General features: G+C 41.4%; 1 protein-coding gene across 2 annotated transcripts in view; it reads right to left on the bottom strand.

Moving 5' to 3' along the window:
- Positions 1–22,576, bottom strand: part of CAMKMT (calmodulin-lysine N-methyltransferase) — a 1,452,342-nt gene that overhangs the window by 54,699 nt on the left and 1,375,067 nt on the right. For both annotated transcript variants that reach the window (XM_069234007.1, XM_069234006.1), the window contains exon 9: positions 21,033–21,096. In XM_069234007.1, the coding sequence (XP_069090108.1) occupies positions 21,033–21,096 (64 nt within the window). The remainder of the gene's footprint in view (positions 1–21,032; positions 21,097–22,576) is intronic.

Genomic DNA, 22,576 nt, shown 5'->3' with positions numbered 1-22,576 from the left:
TATTATAATACTTTTTATTTTTTTTAATCACTCCTTAAACCAAGCAACCAACATTGCAGCCAGCAATTCTAATTGTGATGAATTATGTTCCATAATTGTTATGTTGATAAGTCCTAAATTTAATTCGTTCACTTACAATTCTTCAAAAATCAAGCTTTTTAGTGTGCTTGTACTTGTCTTGCCGCACTCCCAAATGCAATTACTGTAGTTGTATGAGAGGTGATTAATGATTTTATGTTTAATTCCCGCCCTACTTTACAATGAGATGTTGCGGATGCTACGTTTAGTAAATTGGCTTACGTTTAGCATATCTATTTTTTCCAATTCAACTATTTTTAAATGTTGAATATTGTAGACTCGTAGAGAAGCAGAGAAATACGTTTCACACTTAAATCTTCTACTGAACTTCAATTTCTCTCCCTCCATAGATTTTTACAAACATTCTTACTGATTTGGTTATCGTATTTGATTTCTGACTCTCGTTTCATTTTTATTAAAATTGGAGTAAATTAGGCATCTACTGTGATGAAATTGCCCAATAGTTGTAGAAACTAGCATAACGAACATTTTGGTATTGATAGGATTAAAAAGTTAGAGCTAAATGGGCCATTACTGAGCGTGTAGAAAAATAATTGAAAGCAGCCAAAAAGGGGCTGGGTGAGCATCCCTAACCTCACCGGCTCATATTGGTCTGGTGATTATTTTTAAATGCAAAAAAGCAAATATTCCCACTTGGATTTGTAGACATTGTCAAACTGGCCAAAGCTGTGCATTTTAGTATGACTGCCAGAGTGCTAACGAATGAAGTTTTCCCAAAAGAAAGTAAGTAAAGGTTTGCACACGTTCTCCTGTTTTCTTCAGTTTGTCACTGGAACCCTAATTTTCGTGGCTGTAACACAGAACATCAGCGTGAATGGCATCACCCATGTGGAGGGTGAATGTAAACATTATTGCGTGCTTGTTACTTCTAAACTGGATTTCATAGTTAACAGAATATTTTGGGTCGCTTTAGAATAATTTCTGGCCATAAAGTAAATTAGGGGAAATTAACTACTTTCTCATTTCCTAACATTGTTTCAGAAATTACTGACATGATGGGTGTTTTAAAGGAGCAGCGAGTCCACCAGACCTCAGATGAATTACAGGAGGTGATCTTTAGTGCAATAATCTGCAAGGTACACTAGAGGACGCTGAGAGGGATATCTCAGCGGAGGGTCAAATTTTTAATTCTTGCCAAATCTGGATAAATAAGAACCAGGGAGAAAGATTCATAGTCGCAAACAATACCATGGATTCTGCAGTGGTCAAGAGTTCACCGTCTCCCACATTTAAGCCAGCTTCACTTCTATAGTTTTTTTTGCCTTTGAGGATAGTAGCAGCATGAAGAGGATACTGTACATCTTTCTATGATGGATTGACCTGAGGCTTGGTATAAAACTGCAAAGTGGAGGAGTTGAAACTGCACAAGATTATAGGTTCTAACCATCTAAGAAGAAAATGTTCAGGATCCTTCTTAATTTGTTTTTAAATACTTTATGGTACGTTTAGTGTAAATCTGGCCAGATTGCTATGCTTTGGGTACAACTTTAGGCTTAGTGAGTTTTCCAATAGATAGTTCTGCAGCTTTCTGAGACTATTTCCATTGTGCTCAAGACTCCAATTTAAGGGGAATTCTACTGTAAGAAAACATCAGGATTTTGGATGAGCTGATGGCTAGGAGGTAGAGCTGGAGGTGCTGCTCACTGCTTGGAACTGTTGAGTGTGGGGTGTAGTACTCCAGACCCTTTTGTGCCAAGTCCTTCCCAGAGAAGGAAAGGCATTTGGTCCCTGCAGTGTGACGGCACTGTCTGAAAGTTTCCTATGGTGGAAAGGGAAGTTTATTAAGGCCAGGACTATGTACTTATGTATGTGACAAAGTACTAAGTGCTACACAAGTCAATTATAAACTAAAAGTTATTTTCCATAAAGTGTGTATAATGATGAACCTAGCATTTTAGGAATCACAGGTTTCTCTCCAAAGCCCAGCGAATGGATAACATAGATATTGACTAGGTATATCCATGGGCTACTATAGTTAGGAGCAGACCTTTTATGGCAAGTTACTAAAGCTACTAAAGAGACCTCTTTACCTTTTGATATCAACTGTAGCCTGCAGAAGTGACAAGTGTCTTTTCTCATTAATTCATTCCGCTTTCTTGTTTCACTGGTGGTCACTGGTGAGGTGGGAAGAGGAAGAAGATTGCATTTATCATGTGAAAATTCTGATAACAATGTTAGTGGATCCAGACACCTTACTTAGCGACTGTGTCATACAAACTGATCAATTGATTTGGAGACCACAGGTTATAAATGACTTACAAATTGCCCTTTTTGGGTTATAGATAGATTAAAGCTGTTCTCATAGGATATGTGTATAGACCAGAGCTTATCAAGAAATCTGAGATTGTTCCCTCTTCTAGGTGGCATCCAGGGGTAAAAGAACATCATCTAATCGATCTGCCCATCTAAATTCAGTGGAAGATATAGACTGACTTAGCGATACATAGATTGAACACATCATTTGGGCATGGTATTTAAATGCTCATCTTGCTTCTCTGCCTCCCAAATTGATTTGTGGGATGTTGGATACTTTAGGGGAGGATACGCCTAATTTTTCAAAAACTTACATTGTGAGGCCATAAATACTTTCTTTTTATAAAAACACAATTTTGTATTAGTGCATGATGTATGTCTCCACTGTTTTCCCACATGTACTAACATTTGCTGGCAGGTACTAGCAGTACTAATTTCATTCTAATTACTGATAACTTGTGATGTTTTTTCTATAATTCCAAATTGTACACATGTTCATAATTTCCTTTCAGTTGAGATCTGTCTGGGATAGGTGCTAAAAAACTCTTGTGAGGTAATACATGATTCAGAGGTTACCAGAAATCAGAGTATAATGATTAAATAGAGCAAAGGGAATCCTGGATGGATATTATTGGACTTAATATGTCAGATTTCATGGTGCATTTGTATTACTGGGCTAATGATAGAACTATTAAGGTCTCTTTTAATGTGACATATAGAGAAATCAAGCAATTTCTAACAAAATCAAAGTGTGTCAAAAGGGGCAAGCAGGTGGGTGGTTTCATTGGCATGCCAAGAGAATATAGAACCTTTAGGCAGCTCTTGGTAAAAATCCAAAAGACTGTCAGAGGGCAAAATTGTAGGCCAAGATATAAAAAAAAAAAGGTGTTTTTTGCCAGAAAAGCCCCTATCACAGAGGAGGCCAAACACCCTCAGTAGTGGCCAGTGAGACAAAGGATAATGTTGCTTTTTTTAGAGTGATCAACTCCCCGTATTTTAGGGAAGTCTCAGCTCCTTCTATGGAGGTTTCTATTCTATCATCTAAGTGGGTGGACTATTTTTATAGTATGTATGCTCAGTCATCATCTCCACTAATGAGAAGACTTTCCCAACAGATGTAGAGTGCTGCCCTTTCTCCTTCGATATCTCAGAGGTATTCGTAGCAATAACTCAAAGCTGATGCAGTAAAGCCCCAGGTCCAGATAGTGTGCCAATTGACATCTACAAGAAAAACCCTACCTTTGGCCCGCAATCATAACAAGTGTACTGAGGGCAGCAGCAAAGAGTGATTTGCCAAGTACATGGCCTCAGTCCATTATAATACCAATTAAAAAGTGGATATAACAGATCCTTAATGTTACGGCTCCCATTTTGTTTTTAGATTCCTTAGTTAAGATGAGGGGCAGAATGTTACTGGCAAGGTTAGAAAGTTGGGCAAAGGAAAACACCATCCTTCTGAATGTGCAGTTTAGGTTTCAGAAATGATTGGGAGCGGTGGAACGTATGTGGTGGTGAAGAAGGAGTCCATGCAATTGGAATTTAAGGACCTTAGCTCATTTGAATGCATTAATCACGTCAGGCTGTGTTCCATTATGACTACACTGGCAGTAAATGATGATATTGTCCATTTTTAAGATAATTATACACAGATGCTTTAGCTAAGGTGTGCACTGATCAAATGTTCAGATTCCTTTAGGATAGAGAGAGGAGTTAGATAGGGTTACATGCTTTCCTCTTTTCTTTGCGTATTAATGAGTTGGAGAGGTTTCAGTTGTTTATGGTCAGGATATGTCCCAGGGAGTCAAACATCCCATTCCAGCCCTGCTTTATGTGGATGACGCTGTCCTGATGGTGAGAACAGCCAAAGGGTTATAGAAACTGCTGGATGTTTTTGTCATCTTTAGGGATCGTTTAGATCTTAAAATCAATTTCAGCAAATGTTCACCAAGATCTGTTCGCACAAGGCCATAAAGGCTCATCCCCACATTATCAATGGCTCCCAGATTAGTAAAGCATGTACCTTTTCATATGGAATCTGCTGACAAGTGGACACATTTGAGTCACATCACACAACAGGCCACAGAGGAAGACTTTAGATTTCAATGCAAATAAAGCATGAAACCTCTTAGAGAGATGAGTGGGGTAAAATATAGTAAGTGTGTCTCTGCTGTCAGTTATAGAGCAGGTCTGTGGGTTATACTTGGTGTGCCAATTTACCAAGGGGAGAAAATGCCTTTTTGTGAAGGCTGTTGGTTTTTACATACAGTTGTTCGAACTACATCTGCCACATGGAATTAAGTATGAATTATCTGGAAGACAGGGTGAGACTTTGTCAACTTTTGCTGTAGCATTTGATACAGTCTAACTCAGAGGAGTCTTTCAATAGGTTGGAACTTCTTGAATGTTTAGCCCTTGATCCTACTATTCGTATCCCCTGGTTAGGCTATACCAAAATGCTGTGTCTGAGCCTGGGTAAACCTGTATATTTGGTGATCCAGAATCATGCAATATCCTTTCGAAAGACAATGTGAAACTCTTATTTGCTGAAGTATGTAATGGGGATTGGGCCCTGAAGAAGGTTCATACATATACTGTCAATCAATGCTGTTAATTCAAGAGGGGATTCAACCATAGTTTGAAGTAGTGACAAACCCACAATATAGGTTCATGTTTTCACCTTATTACAATTTGGGCTGCTTCTCCCAAAATAGATGTGTAGTCTATGAGTTAACATTGTTGTCCATGTGATGGCTGGTCCATTCAAAGTACTCTTCATTTTTTATTTTTCTGTAAATATTTGAGGGCCCCTAGTTCACAGTATTTGAGACCACTGCTTAATAAATAGAATTCTGGTCAATCTAGACCTGCACTCCTATTTCTATCACAACTACATACTGTTGATATTTATTGAGCTGCAAGTTATTTTGTACAATCGTCCATAAAGATTGAAGATAAGGAAATTGCTTCAGGTTTTAGTGAGAGCACTCATTTTTATATATGTGGTATCTTACCACTAGCATAAAATTTCAATTTGCTATATCTTCATTATGTATTATTGCTTATTTGTTTGAGATTGGACTTCTTGTAATGTCATTTTAATTATATATTGTTTTCCTATGTTATGAATGTTAATCTTATTGTAAAGATATTTTTTGTTAAGCCAAGTAAAGATTGTATTGATTGTACAATGGGAGGCTAGTTTAGAAAATCAGGAGCTACATGTAGAGTTAACTGCAATGAGATAGGAGATAAGCAATATGTTGAAGTCAGAGAAGAACAATGCAAGTCTAGTTCCCTTGCACGCAGATTACATGAACTGTGAATCATGGTCATTACCACCTCCATTGACAAGCACACAGAGTTTTACACATTCTTGCTCTGTGGTGACTCCAATCATACCCTTGGCACCTCAAGAAAAGGTCTCTGAATACACAAAAAAATTGCATTACTTCCTTAATCAGTGACAATTACATTTTGTGTGCACCTATAACTTTCACTAATGATTAAACCAAGATAGCCTTTGTTCTGTCATACCTGGCAAGAATGCTTGCTCCGTTCTCACCCAAGTATGATAGAACAAAGCTATCTTAGTATTCTATTAGTGTAGAGAGAGTAAAATATATCTTGGACAAATGGTTAATCCTCCTACTAACTGCCCTCCAGGGTGAATTGTGTGTTATACAAATGCACGTAACATATCTAAGTACAATGAGCTCATAGAGTTGGTGGTACAGTTGAGTCATCTTTTATCCGAATGTCATTCAGAAGTTATTAAAGTCTAGATGAACTCCTCCTTTATTTTGGCAATGGATCCACGGATGGTTTATTGTAGGGTACAATGGTGGCCACAAGCCAATACAATATGCATTGGTAATGAGCAAATGCCAGTTTTTTGTACACTTATTGGTTACTGGTGATCTATGTATTTCGGATCTACCGATCTAACTGGATCGTGACAGTGAAGCTTTGAATTAACTGATTTTCCCGGGTTTACCTTGTTGTTTAAAACAGAGACCTGACTGAGAAAGCTTTTCAGCACCTAGCCTATCCTTGTATTGATTAACAGCTATCATGAGACCCCTTCTGCTACATGGAGCTTTTAATCTTTTGTTTTTCTTCTTTATTTTGACAGGTTGACTAGACCATAAGAGCTCTTGGAGCTCTATCCAAATGAAGGAATGGAATAGTATCTGCCGTTAACATTCTTGCTCCAGAAACAATACTTGGTACAGAAGGAACTTTCTTAACTAATTTAAAGCAACCATTCCCATATAACTGCATGCGCTCCCAAGTCAGATCACATTTTTCTGAGATTCCGCTGACGATGAATACACAGTCATTTTAAAACTTTTGATCTATTCTTATAGACTTGTATTGAGTTTAAAGGAGTCCATTTTACAGTTGTCACTAGAATGATTAATGTAATGTTCCCCTGATTTCTTGTTACTGTTTTCCAATTAATGGTGTACTTGATCTCTAAGGAGCATTGACTATACATTATTTAATCTATTATCTACAGTGTGGGGTATGGTGTACGCTGGTACCCAATAATATTCTCTGGAAGTAGATCTAGAGCCCATGAAACAATAAGGCGAGACAAGAATATATTGAAGGAGTCTTTGGTGTGTCTCTAAAGAATCCTTTATGGCAAGGTGGTGGTGGAAGCTTAAACACTGCATTTATGAAGGTGTTAGTGAATAAAAGTCCTGTGTACAGAAAAAAAGATGTCGGTATGTGAATGCATGTTTGACTATTTAGAAAGCACAAACCTACCTACAAAGCACAGGAACATGGAACAAAGGCAGGGGTAGAGTAGATTCTTGGCCAAGCTACCATAAGAGGAGTCAACAGATACCCTTAGGGGACAGGTAGATCAGTCTGTGTGAGAACACAGGCATACTTCTTTTCAGGGCTGTAGCGTCTCTCCTTTTTGGCTTGCCATTTGTAATATCTATAAGAACAGTCCACAATCTTGACACATTAGCATTGGATTCAGTTGAAAATTGTTTATTATACGGCTTTATTTCTGTAACTGTAATATCTTATTCCAAGATTTGTATACCCTTTTTAATATATAGAACTCACAAAAATGTTTGTTTTTCTCATTCTCTGTTTCTCTCACTGCACAGTTATTTCAGATATACTGCAAACATAATCACCATGCCATATATTCCATTGTGGGCCTCAAATAGCTGGAATGCATTTTGCTCTCCAGTCCTTCTTACCGCATGCAAGAATAATTCCTGCCGTACCTTCATGTTTACCAATCTTCTTTGAAAAGCGACTTAGTAGGCAACTCAATTTTCATGATTCTTGAATACGTTCCTCTCTCCTTCAATTTGTCCTCACTCAAATGTTGGAAATACTGCCTATGGATCTCCAACAATCATTCTTTAATCTCCATTTCTTAGGCTCTTTTCTTTTATTGACCACACCTTCCTCATTAAACAGAAGGGTTTGCTGCTTGTTACGATTTTATTTACTCACCATGGAGTGTGTCTGTTCTGCACAAATGTACAATTAAGATTAAAATAGTTTCAGTTTGTTAATTTTAAATAAGGGTGTAACTATCAATAGAGCAGCAAGTGCAGTGGGGTCCAGGGGTCTGAGGGGCCTGTGCACTCCACATGTCACTGTATGGCAGTACCTAACCAAGAAATGCATCCATATTTTAACGTACCACTGTTTTAAAATATTGTCACACATCTCCAACAACCTCTTCACCACCATCTGTGGCCTCTCCAGCAATCAAATCTCTTGACTTCATATTCAAGATCATGTGTATCCAAACCTAAGTTTTCTCCTCCAACTAAAACGCTTTTCCTGGAACCATACAATCTGTAAAAGCACAATTTTGCCACATTTAACCTCGTTTGCGACTTTATAGCATTAAACACCATGAACAATGCAACCCTCTCCAGGTCCTGCCAAACAGCAAGGATTGGTTCTGTTACGACTCTGCTGTCCCATTTCTAGTGACACTGTAAACAGACTACTGTAACCTGGGAATCAACATTAGAGTCCGTTTCTGATTCCTGTTTGCTTCCCTTTTCGATAGGGCACGCTATAGAAGAACTACATTTGCTCCCATTGACTTCAGGTTCCATAATGCACTGCATGGTAGTCGGTAAGACCTGTAATCTTCTGTCCATTGCTTCCTATGGGAAAAGTCTGGTCATTCTTTTATACTGGATTCGCTCCTCCAGGACTTGTGAGAGACTGGAACTGTACACACCTGTGACCTCTCTTGTGCAGCCCAGCCATGTAACTCCGCACTGGGCTCGCTGCTGCCTGGAACTGCCATTTCCTGACGCTCATCGTTGTGCACTGGAGTTCGATTCCTTTGTGTTCCAGACCCCTTGTTGGATTGTGTTCCAGTCCAGCTTCAGCGTGAACCTGCTCTCTGTTTTCCCGGTCCTGTTCCTGCTTTTTCCAGCCAGAGTCTGCTCCGTGTTTCTTAGCCTTGTTCCTGTTTGTTTCAGCCAGAGCCTGCTTTCTGTTTCCCAGCCCTGTTCCTGCTTGTTCCAGCTCTCTGTTTCCCAGTGCTGTTCTTGCTTGTTCCAGTCAGAACCTGCTCTCTGTTTCCCAGTCCTGTTGTTGCTTATTCCAGCCAGACCCTGCTATCTGTTTTCCAGTCCTGTTCCTGCCTTTGCTTCAGCCTGAGCTTGTTTTCTGTTCCTGCCTTTGCCTCCTAGTTTGTTCCTTCTGTTTCCTCTTGGATTATTGTATCTGGTAAGTGTACTATCAGTCCTCACCTGTGTATAAGTGTTTTCCTTTGTACTGGGGTTGGCTCCTGGTTTTCAGGAGGCAATTCCAGCCCCCATCCTTTGTCTAGTGTTATATGTAGTCTTTAGTGCCTAACAGTGACAGAGTGCTATTGCTGTTTTCCAGGAATTGCCACTGTGCTTCCAGCTGGACACACAAGGGCGTGTCTCGTGTATGTAAGTACAATCCTTGTTTGTGCCCTAAGAGTCCAGAGACAGAATCACTTCTGCTGCCTTCTTTCTATGGGGCTTGCGGGGTGACTATCTGTAAGAGTAATCTGCATATTGGCGTTCCCTGTTGCCCTGGGAAGTTCTGAGCCCTACCCTGTGAACAACCTTAGTGGTAACCCCAGTATGTTTGTCAATTAGTGGTCCGTTCCTTGTTTGTTCACACTAAGGTTGCTCTGCCTTCACTATCCTGTTTTCTGTGCCTTACATAGCTGTCCTTTCCCCATATATGCCTTTAGCTGCTCTTCTGCTTCGGTACTCTACCTCCTTGGGAGATATTCTGTGAACTCTAGGGGTGCCCTTACCAGAGTCCTGACAGACCCGCACAAAACCAAGACAGGTTCAGGGAGGAACCCTCCTTATTCAATTTCTACCTGCACAGCAGAACAATCATCATTAGTCCTAAGCCCAGACCAAACGCTTCCCCAAAGCTTTTCTCTGTGGTTATTTACTGCTAAATTGAAGGCTACATAAATAAAATGAAAAATGAATTAACTGCATTTCCTACAAAGCTAAGGAGCATCTCTAAAAACACATATCTGTAATAAGATCTGTACTGAGTTGAGAGTACTACCACAGTCTTTTTTGAGATCGCTGAAACCTGTGGCTGTCACGGTCAGGGTTTTTTCCTTTGCAGGAACGAGTACCTGGGTATTTTACGGCTTTAAAAGTTCTCCAGTAGTAAGCACTGCCTAAAAAGGTTTAGCTCTTCGGAGGAAGCAAATCATCATGATGTCAGCTGATTACCTCAATGAAAGCTGAAATGTACTAGCCTTTTAAATGAAAAGAGGCTATCTCATTGGAAACTCACCAATATTTACTGCAACAATGAGTGCAGCAAAAAGAAAAATGAAAGGAGTGGATAACTCACAGTGTTATGGGGCTATACTAAAGTCACACACAATTGGTAAAGTGCCAATGTGCCTGTGTACTACCACAGTCCCTGATGATCTCCCAAATATGTTCACTACCACCTCTAATTTCCCTCTCAAACTAACTATTTGAATCCTCTGAGATAATTTCAGTCCAGAACAAAAGTATGTTATTGAGACAAACTGTTCTTCATGAGCATGCACAATGTGCATAGTCAGTGCTGATGCACTTCTCCTATTTTGCCTCTCCACTGCATTATACACCATCAATAACACAGTTCTTCTCTAGGTATGGAGTAGCTGAATTGATTTGTTTAGCAAGATACTATCTTCATTCATACATTCCCCACACAACAGAACAACAATCATTAGTGCTCAGTTCAAATAACCACCACCTAACTCGGTGGTGTCCCTCAAAGCTATTGCTAGACTTTTTCCTTATTAAACCATACAACCTACACTCTCTTTAAATTAGGGTGATGGCCTCTCAGTCCTCCAGTATGCAGATGACACACAACCATTTTCAGATCCAGTAAGCTGAGGAACTGAAGAAGTTGGCCATATGTTCAAATACAATCTCATATACAATTCATGCAATTCATAATATCAAATGAAACCCTTAATGGAGTCACATGCCCTGAAAGAGGGCACTGGATTTCAGGCGGCAGCAAACCTTGTGATTTTGACTTTCTAAGTTTGATTCTATTTCACGGGATTGCTTCTGACTTTAAATGAGTGGCCATATATTTAAAGAATGTAATTAAATAAATGTTTCGGAAAGATAGTTTAATTTAATATTGTTTCCCAAATGTATTATTGTATTTTACTCATGCACCTGAATGTTCATTGCAGATATAGTCAATGGCTAGCTTTTTGAGTTCTGGCCCACGAGGTTCAGAGGATATGTTCTGCTGAGTCCCAGTCTTCAGTCCTGAGAAGAGTTTGGTTGCATTAAGGGTGGGTATTGCAGGCATCCACTCCATTGTCAGTTGAATAACACGCCCCAGTGAGAGACCAATCAAGCAGTGTCATCGGGTAAAAGACAAGCACCATGTAAGAGACTTGTAGGTGCACAGCTCAGATGCCAGCACATATATGGATGCCTGAGTCCCTGTAAAGACACAAAGGGCATGTCTTGCTGCCTTGCCTATAGATAGTGGGTGATATGTGATGGACGCCTCTTTGAATCTGGAGTAAAAGGCCATTTGTATCATGAGATGAAAACTGTGGGCTTTCCATATAATGTGCTCAGAAGGGCATTTACTGATAAAGTATGTAGGCATTTGATTCATTACTACATGACTCTCTCCCACTGGGAAAATCATGCAGCATAAGTGTTAGGAAAGAGATTAAGAAAACCTATGTTGGTGTTCGGCCTGAGAAAAGTGAACAATTGCTTCTGATAAACATACGCCATAAAGATCCTCTGCCGCACATATCTTTGATAATCTGACGGAAATATTGGCCATCAAATAAAAACTGCATAAAGATCAATCTAAAATAAATAACTTAATTCTGACAAATAATTATATGATTTTTAATGTAAATAAAAAACCAAGGTGATGGAGAAGTATTGATCATAGCCTGTTGTAAATTGTCCTGTTGTGTAGCCATTTTAGCTATAGCTCCATGCACGTTATTTTAACACACTAGGTTAAGTCGCTGTGCACTCTAATCTAGATATATTTTATTCGGCTTTACTTTATTATTGTTACAATAGCCACTTTTACGGTCTTGTTTTATTTTTTGTATATCTAACTGTTTTTGCCTAGGCCAGCATTCTGTTCTCAAACAAGACATTCGTGCTCACTCTGTGCTTCTTCCAAGGCTACAGCACGGTACATTGCCGGTGAACGTGGTAGAAGTTTAGTCTCCAACATTCGTAGAAAACACACATCCTTACGTAGGGACATTTTCTCAGAACATCAGCTGTGTTGTTATAAAAACACTTCCTTGTCTCTTACACGTTAAGGGATATCCCAGCCAGGGAACCATGACTGTATGCTGATTGCCGAATGTTCGCTACTGATGCTAACGCAGACTGCAGGCCTTTGCTCAGGTAGAGGGGCTGATGTCTTCCCGGGGAACCTGAACTAGAGCTTAACATGCTGTGCTCTATCATAGCCTAGGTAGGAGTTAGTCTATTGGCCATAGTGACAATATGATAGCGTTATTTCTATGCTTCACTCTCTTTGTCACAGATTTAATACTGTTATGCTGTGTCGTCCTGGTTATTGCAGCTCATGCTTTGCTATCTAAGATGCAGTTGTTTTATTAAAATCATTATTAAAACATATACTCCTCTGTTTGTCATTTATATATGAGACTAAGGTAACTGAGAGAAACGGATGAGAACTGAGTTACCACGGCTTCCCTGAAAAACCAATTATGTCATGCTCTCGTCTGCCCAGTCATCCCTGCCCTCGGGTGGAGATGAGGCACTGCTAGTTAGCCGAAGCAACACCCAGATTGGAGCGACAGGTGTCACTCACAGTGGGTCAGACTTAGGGGGTGATTCTAAGCTTGGCGGGCGGCGGTAGCCGCCCGCCAAGCAGGAACCGCCAGAAGACCGTACTGCGGTCAAAAGACCGCAGCGGTCATTCTGGGTTTCCCACTGGGCTGGCGGGCGACCGCCCGCCAGCCCAGCGGGAAACACCCTTCCCACGACGACGCCGGCTCAGAATGGAGCCGGCGGAGTGGGAAGGTGCGACGGGTGCAGTTGCACCCGTCGCGAATTTCAGTGTCTGCAAAGCAGACACTGAAATTCTTCGTGGGGCCCTCTTATGGGGGCCCCTGCAGTGCCCATGCCATTGGCATGGGCACTGCAGGGGCCCCCAGGGGCCCCGCGGCACCCCCTACCGCCATCCTGTTCCTGGCGGGAGACCCGCCAGGAACAGGATGGCGGTAGGGGGTGTCAGAATCCCCATGGCGGCGGAGCGCGCTCCGCCGCCATGGAGGATTCTCAAGGGCAGCGGGAAGTCGGCGGTACACCGCCGACTTTCCGTTTCTGGCCGCGGCTGAACCGCCGCGGTCAGAATGCCCAGCGGTGCACCGCCAGCCTGTTGGCGGTGCTACCGCCGACCTCCGCCATGGCGGTAATTACCGCCAGGGTCAGAATGACCCCCTTAGTCTCCCATGCTGAGGGCGATTCTGCCGCTCAAAATCCAGTAGTCTCATTAGAATAATGAGAGCCTATGTGACAGTCCTTGTCTCAGCAAAAGTAGCATGGTCTTCAATATCAGTGTATAAATCACCTTGGCCAACAAGAAAGTGACTCATTGGCGGATAGGGCGAGGTTGATATTCAGACAGACTGAAATGAGAAGCCTGAACTAATTTCATGGTTGATGTGCTAGGTGGCTCGGACCTAATGCAATGAGTTATGCAGCCCACACATGAGAAAGGTGATATACTTGAATGGGCTATAGGCTTTTGTAATTTTATTGTGAAAGAGGTGGGGTATAACCAGTCTTTTGGTCAGACCATACTTTGATACTGTGCCGAAGTGAGAGGAAGACAACCACAAAATCCTCCAGAACACAAACTTAAAAATCGTGAGAATTTACGTGAGACAACTCTAGGGCCTGGCTAGTGATCCACAGCAACAAAGTCTAAGGAAGCCCCGCTGGGGTCAGTGGAGTATATAATTGAGTTTGATGTTTCCTTTATTAAGGCAATATGGAAGCAATTGTCTCCATTTAAGGAATCCCTGGAAACAAAAGAACGAATCCTTCATAAAATTCACTAAAGATGTGATGAAGATCAAAGCTACGTATACAGCATAGACATCTACTTGGCAGAAATCAAAATCATTAGATAAAGCCATGGCAAATACTATTAGACTACAATATTGGCAGGCCATTATGAAATCTATAAGAAATTATTATTCAAAGCGGTGGTCAGTGGCAGCCAGCTGTACCAGTAGCTGTTCAGAATACTGAGTAAAGTTAACCAGGAGAGGCAGCTGAGGCGAAACAGAGTGTCAAGATGATAATATAGTTTCGGTTCAAAAATATTTCTAAACAAGGTTGAAAATATTAGGAAATGTACCACAGGACAGGAAATTACAGATTACCCAAATGGAATAAAATTAAAAAGACAGGGATGTCTGGAGTAAAACAAACTCCCTAATCCCAGTTACACATCATGAGATACAGATTATTGTTCTCAATCACACACAATGATCAGAGTGTCCACTATGAGAAAATGAGCCCAACTGCTGTCAAGCTAATACCTCACAGCAACACATCTAGCACTGTGTAAAAGACTTGTGTTGTGCTCTTTCTAGGTTTGAAAGAACAGTTGTCTCCATGATGTAATGTTACCAATTCTTTACAATATATAGTGGGATTTGGATCCACACAGAGGAGTGTTTCTCTCTCACTTTATGCTATTTCTGTTTGGTTTACCTTTCCGCTTCCTATAGAGTGCTTTAATTGTAAGGCCTGATAATCTATTATAGACCTCAAAGCAGTCCCTTTTGTTTTTCACTGCATCAGCTTTTTTTTTTAAAACAAATACATTTTTAACTGGAGCACCTCAGATACTCTGATTAACAAACATTTGAAAAGTTAGTAAGGTTTTATAATGCCAACATAGGCATGGACAAATGCTGGCTGTATGCTTACGCACATTAAAGCCAGACATTTTGAGTTAGACTTCACCAAATTGCAGGGGTCATATATCAAACCAAGGTTTGGGAACAGGTGGTTACCTAACAACTATTTCATCATACAAAAGTTTAGCAGATGTTGGGTAAATTAGAATTTGGTTGTTGGCCTAAGAGGGGACAGATTCAGTGCTGATGGTTATGAGAAGTTGTTACATTTAAAAGATCATTGCCAGGCATTGCAAACAGGGCTGCTTGATGTATCTGCCTTTCTCCATGTGACCAACCATGAGGCCTTGATGGGCTGGCAATATAGAATGGCATCATTGGGCTTGATCAGTTCTTTTCCTGACAGAGTGTGAGAAAGTGGTTTATTAGCTGGGGCAGATTGAGGTCCACCACAAGTAATAAAGTCACTATAAGTCCAGCAAAACGTTTTAGTGATTTAAACCCCAGCTCAAAGCTTGGCAGATATGACACAGAGCAAACAGGCTTGAATTAGAGAAAACATGTATAGCATTTATTAATACCAAAACATTTAAAAAGTGAAAAACGCAACACAATAAAAATGCCATCCAATTTATAGGAAGAGAGAATAATTTAATGAACAAAATGACACTAAAACGATAAAAATCAATAAAGGGTAACAAGAGATATTACTGTTTAAAGATTTCAGTTAAAATAGTGCCAAGAAGCACAAAGCACAAATGGCAGTCAATGGCTGGGATAGACTGGGATCTAGGCGTGAGCTCAGGTTGACCATAATGGAGAGTGGATGGATACACAAACCAGGTTTGGCCTCATTTTAGGTGTTACCTTTGAACTGTTTTTCTGAAAGTCAAAATCCTTCAGTGGGGCAAGTGAGCAGGTTCTAAAGAGGATCGCTCCAGGACATTGGACAAGCGTTCGTTGAGATCCCAGTGAAGCCACTGGTTTCAGCGGAAAAGGTTCTGAGCAGGACATTTTTAATTTTGCAGCCAGGGAAGACTTTCTGGTTGTATACTTTTGGCACCTTTGCCCATAAAGATTTTTCTTTTGGACTTAGTCTCTTTTTCAGAGCTGAAAGTCTTTCAGAGTGGCAAGGCTGCGAGCTTTGTCAGACGTGGCTCTATGAGGCCAGAAACCTTCTTTCAGAGGTCCAGCTGGAATGGATATCCTACTGCAGAAAAGCTCCAAGCAGGGAAAACCTGTTTCTTCCCTCCAGCATGGTCGGCCTTGGGAAGGTCGGCTTGGCAGGTTTGTCCCAGAGCTCCAGAGGCCTTGAAGTCAAAAATGTTCTAAATCTCAAGTTTCCAGAGATGTTAAGAAAAGTCCAGTTAGACACAGCCAAGGGTCCCATAGCATCAGAAACAACACTGGTGTCAAGATTCACACCAGCAGAAGCCACCAGTAGGGTCCAGGTCAGATCCAGTTGGTATTGGTCAGCTGAGCATATCAGAAAAAAAGCATTTTGCAACTTGTTGTGTCTCTGTAGCCACACAAGGGGGCAGACAACTAACTCACGGAGTCCACCTCTTTGACTTGGGTAAAAGTGTGAGCAGGTCCAGTCCTTTAGGTTTCCCCACAGGTCTCAAACAGCAGGTGCAGTCCTTCTTCTGTTCTTCCACAGGTCCAGTAATGTTCTGAAGACAGTGTCTTGTGGTCCCACATTTATGCCTGGCACTAGTGTGTGGGCAGGAGTGACTTCTGATCCCTCCCAAACCTATAGGGTTAAATATCCTAGGGGTAACCCTACCTATTTTGCAGCACTTCCTGTGTCCCCTACAGAAAACAATCCCCCAGTGTCTCTCATTCCCCAAATCCAAGTGGGAGAAAGCCAGACCCCTTTGTGCAGCGCCTGTGTGCCAACCCAGAGGTGTGGTCAGGGTAATGAGCAGCCCCTCCTCTGTGATCACTCTAAACCAGTTATGTCGGCAGTTTCCCACCACTGGGTTTGGTGCCAAAAGACAAAGGAAGGGGTTTGTCCAGGTGTCATTTGACATCTGCTTGTGACAAGAGAGCCCCTTTGAAGTAAATTCATTTCCTGGGTACAGCCCAACTGGTCTACATGCCAGGGTAATAAAAACACCTTCCTACACTCAGGCCATTGTTCCTGATATGGTAGCAGTTTTCACACCTTTGTCAGGCCTATTCACCAGCTGAATGAGAGTTGAAGGCGAATACAAATTAGCCTCTGGGAGCTTCAGGAAGGGAAAATATAACTTTCTAAAAGGCACTTTTCCTTAATATTTATCAAAAATCTGACCTTGCCATTAATTTAGGCTTTTAATACATGATTAACAATAGTCACTTAATCATTGATAGCTTGCCTCTAGTCTGGGATAGCAGAAATAATATTTAATATTGCTTCCCAGTGTTTATGGGCTAGCCAGCCTTCCAAGAGTGCAAATAGCTTTTGAGTACATGTCACTGTAAGGCCATTCTAACTTTAAATTTCTACATGTTCTGATTTTACATACCATGCACCTTACCTTGTGGGCTACAAGTTCTACAAAAGGGTGACTTATTATGTTTAAAAGGGAGGTTTCCTCCTGCCAAGATAGGTCATGTTGACCGGTTGGGCTCCAGTTTTAAAACTGCAGCAGCCAGGCTACTGTGGTAAGCCTGGAGTCATGTTTGTCTTGTCACACTAGTGGATGGCACAGTAGTGAGGTAGTCCATAGGTGGCATTTAACATTCCCTGTCATGGGTGTTTTTGGGACACCATATGACTTTTGCCCTTATAGGAAAGTGGACTAAGGGCAATAAGGAATAAGACATGTTTTGGGATCAGAACACATGCAGTGAGGCTGGTCAGCAGTGTCTTAGTGCGCAAAGCCAAAACAAACATCAGCATCAGTTCTAACAAAATGGGGATGACCACGCAAAGGGGCCTTTTTCTCACACACAGATCACTGAGGAAGTTGCCACATGGATTTCACCAATGAAGTTCCCCAGGACTCTCTGGAGTCACTGGTGCTACTGAACAGTTATATCAGACCACTTCAAAACCAACTAGTGAAAAGCAGAATTGTGTTCCATATATAAACTAAGGACACAAAGACTGTGTTCCTTGTTAGTAGAAACATTGAGGAGGACACTGTAAATCTGATTAATTGCAAGAAATGATCTGAAGTGGTGGTTTTTAAGGGAGCTGGCCAGCACTAAACACAGGATAATCTGAACTAATGTTGGTGGGAACCAGAGCAGGAAACTGCTAAACTAGGGAAGGATTACAAATAAATTATAATGTTAGAGACACTTGTTTGGTTTGTTCAAACAGCAAACTCTTTAGCCTTTGTGTTTTGTGCATGTTTGACCTTGAATGACCATGTAAATCAACTGACCAACACTTGTGGATATGGGTTCCTCGGTGTGGTTACAGCTGTGCCCTTTCCACCATGAAAAAGATACAGCAACAACAGCAGGAGCATCACTAGATCATCCCTATATTAAAGTAGCACTGTACTCTTGAAGGTTAGAAAGAAAATCTTTGGTAAATTGCAACACATAAACAAATGGTATAACTAAAATAGTGAACAATGTGGGGCATGAGCAACATATTACTTCTACATTTAAAAGTCTGCACTGGCAAGTAGTGAGTACAGAATGAAATCCTAGGCCCTGACTTGAGAGTGCAAAACACTGCAGAAGAGTTTTGGAGCTTTGAGTCGGTATATCTAGGTAATATGTACCAGATAGATTAGGTTAATCTATGGATAAAAGCTTGCGAGTGAAACACTGTGTCAAATAAAGCACATTAAGTAGTAGGCTGCATTGGGTAGATGGGGCCAGGCTGCGGATTAAACTCATTAGGAGGTCAGAAAGATCAAGGATGTCAGTCGCTTTAAAAAGAGACGGAAGGACTAGTTTTGTTTTTAGCTGAAATTACCTTAGGTAGTATGCTTCCATTACCTGGATAACTGTACTTTGTTGGCACTTTATAATTAATATAGGACTGAAATGGACACAAAACCTGAATACCTAATCAAGGGTCCAAACAACAAGATACTGACAGTAGATTTACGTTCACTAATAACTGACCCTTCCCCACACCGCTGTAATCAGTCAAGAGGCTTAATTCTTAGGAATTTCATGCAATTCCACCTGATTCCCTTCTTTCTCCACTTATCAAAATATGTGACCCCTATTGTTTAGCTTCAAGCTTTTAAGCAGACTCCTTCTCCAGTGAAGCTCTGCCTGGGTCGTCTTCCTCTCCAAAAAAGGCAACTGCACCTCCAGATCCACAATGTTGGTCGTCCAACTAATCTAACGCAGAAGCTAGAATTCCGCATGGCCTCTGAAGCTGGGGCTAAACACTACTCATTTAAATGCTGGTGTATTACAAAAGGGCCTATACTTGGAAACTTATAAACAAGTTTCCCATTAGAGCCTCCTTAACCACTTTCTTGTCTGCCCAGAAGTAAACTCGCTTGTTCTGAAAGCCGATGTTTCAGGGATGCAGCCCTCTATTCTGGAATTAGTTACCACCATCTGGTGATACAACTAACTTACTGACTTTTAGAAAAACAATGAAAAATCGCTACTTCTACCAAGTGTCTAACCAACAAAAACTGTAGTAAAACTGGTTTCTATTTACCTTGCACCACAGTAAGACAGTTCCAGACCACTGGCGCCCGTATCAGCACTTTTGTTTAACATTTAACATCAATACAGGCTCGCAACCTGTTGAATAACAGTGCTACCACCTATGTACAGGGGCGTAGCTTCGTCAGTAAGATTTGTTTGGAGGGGAGGGGTTTGTAAGCTTCAGATCTCCCAAAAATCACGCTGCCCTATTATGTTAAAATTACATTATAGGGTAAACAGGGTGCATGAAAGGGGCCTAAGGCGCAGTGGAAGGGGAGAGGGATGTAGATTAGATTGGATGGACTAGTAAGTGAAAGAAACAGAATATTTTGTAAAATAGCCAACATTTTTGAGGACTTTCAAAACAGAGAAGGAGAGAGTGTGTGTCCATTTTTGTTTGTGCGTATGTAAGAATTCCTGGTGCAATCTGTCAGACATCTCACCATACCCAACTGAAGGCACCTGTACCCAACTATTTACCAGAATATACATTTATGAGGGAGGTGTAACACCCCAAACACCCTCCCCCACACCCCACGCCGAAGCTACACCCCGGCCTATGTAGTATATAATGCTGGGAATTTCCGGGATCTGTGGTGGTACAATCCACAGATATCCCAGGCATCTTCCGGAAATTACCAAGCTGGTGTTGGGCAGCTTTTTGCTATCAGTGGCCACTTGTGAGTAATGGCTGGTGAAAACTGAGTTGCCCCTAAAATATCCAGGCTTTTCAAAATATGGTGAAAATGGATACCAGTGATGTTAATGCCTGCTCAGCCATTTCCACAATTATTACTGGATACCTTCCCTATAGGTTCTTATTCTCCCTCCATTTTCATTTCAGGGCCCTCAGTTGGCTCTAACATTGGGGTGTAAGGCAGAGGCCTATGCAGCCGATGGGGGCAGGGGGTCCTCAAGTCTTCAGGAGACCACGTCCAATGGATATCTGTAAGTCAGGAGAGCCACAGACGTCTCTCATCACATTCTGCATCATTTTAGGTTACCCCACTGCATCGTGCAGCTCTGGCACAGGGATGCTGGTCGGTAGCATCAGAGACCAGGCTTTACAAACACTTGCTGGCTTCCCTCATGCAAAGAATTGCTCCACCTCGCCTTAACGTTTATAATAAGTAAATATTGAGAAAACACGTTTGCAGCCGCAGATTATATCAAAGTATTTCCATTCTTTCAATGTAAACAGAGTTGAATGGGAAAGAGACGCTCTCGCAGTATACATAAACAGAGGATGACAAAGGTTACAATTGAAGGGATTACAAATGACAGAAGCCAACATAAAACTTTCAATATCCGACTTTTACTTTAATGTGCAGACACTGCTATCAAAGCGAAATACTTAAGCAAGCCTTTGATAAAAAAAAATAATCGCGCGCTATCTTTGAAGCGGTTTCATTTATTTTACTACCCGCTGCGCGCCTTATCGGAAGGCCAAGTGGAAGGAGTTGCCGAGTTTATGATTAGGAAACAATCTGATAGATTAGAGGACTCAATTGAAGTTGGACATAATAAGTATTAAAGTATTACATGACATTAATCCTGCCATTCCATTACTCTCGCAATCATTGTGTGCAGACTAATTATTCCGGAGCCAATGTTCGAGAGGAAACAGAAGCACACTTACACTGGGCCGCAGTAATCTCTTCATGGCATCGACGAGGCAGGCTCTGTACTGGTCCAGAAACAGGCTGGCATGGGGAGGAGAGCAGAGTCCAGATTAAAATAGGGTTTCATTTCTAATGATACTAATGCAGATAAGCACACGACTAATTACATATGTTTACACAGGACAGCAAAGGCGGGAAACGAGGTCTCAATTCCCTTCTCCGCCGGCGATCGCCCATCAGCCCCACAGTAAGGATTCTCGTGAGACGGAACCGGGCCCAAAACCCCAATGAGCCGCAGGGGGGCAAATCAAGTAAATTGCAGCCAAGGTCGGTAATTTTGGACGGGTACTTGGCAATTTCGTACAAGTGTTGGACATTTTGCACCAGTTTTAAACTGACAATTGCACTGACTAGTAAACACAGAGATGACATTTTATGTAATGGTGATCAATTTAACTATCGCTACAAAATTACCCGGGGCCACTTAATATTAAAAAGTCTGGCATCAGTGCAACATTGCCCTGCACAGTGAACAAAACATGTATTTCATCAGTGAAAAACCACCTGGTACCAGTGAAAAGCTATCTGCTACCAGACCAGTGAAAATTCGCCCTGCACCAGTTACATTTACAGGATGTGGTGCTGGGTGGTTTACGCATGGTAAACTATCTCTTCAGGCCAATGCAAAATCAACATTATTTTTCACAGTACATGTGGCAGGTGAACTATTTGTAGTCAAGATTAAAAGCTTACACCGACACTGCCCCATAATAGAACATAGATGGCTTGAATTTAGAGGCTTTAGCATTAACTCCTGATTCATAGACACGGCTACTGTTGGCAGCAGTTATGTAAGGGACGCGAGCGGTTTTAAGAAGATTTGTACAGATCCACGGTGGCTCGTCTGGTCATTGGGTATTAACCATGTGCTTCTATAAATGGCCTCCGTGGACTTGCGAGGTGTGTGTGGTGGACTGTATTACACTAGGTAACCTAAGGCTAATTCCCCTGCCTCCAGGGTTTGTCAACGCAAACGAAACCCACCAGGCAAGTGAAGCCAGCACTGTCCGCAGGAGATAAATTGGATGAGGGACTAGTGGTAATTCGAGAAGCGTATGCAACACTGCTCCTTAAATAGAGCTGTGCAAAGCAAAGCACTTTAGTTTCTGAATCACCTGAGCATCTCAGTGGCACTCGAGGACAGGTGGGCGTTGGCCCAAGCTGGGAACGTAGAAAGGACGGATATGTACTTTAACAACTTTCCTATTTGTATGGTAAGATGATAACCGCATTAAAGCTCACATTGAAAGAGGGGGTGTATTCCACTCCAGACTGCTTGGATGCAAAGTGTTTAATGTGGGTTAGTTGATTTTTTTTCTATTTATTTGTTTAGGCTCCTCTGAAACAGATTACTTTACTGATGTTACATTAAAACAAGTATGTAGGCCCTTTTCAGTGCTTGGTACCTAAAGACCAGCATCTGGGGGGGTCAAACAATGCTGAAACAGTAAAAGCAATCACTTCCAAAGTGATCTTTCTAGTCACTATGATGTACTTTGTT

This window comes from Pleurodeles waltl, chromosome 5 (assembly GCF_031143425.1).
Source record: "Pleurodeles waltl isolate 20211129_DDA chromosome 5, aPleWal1.hap1.20221129, whole genome shotgun sequence".
NCBI classification, from domain to species: Eukaryota; Metazoa; Chordata; class Amphibia; order Caudata; family Salamandridae; genus Pleurodeles; species Pleurodeles waltl.
Note: the sequence above shows the minus strand (reverse complement) of the source record. Positions and strands in the feature narration are given on the sequence as shown.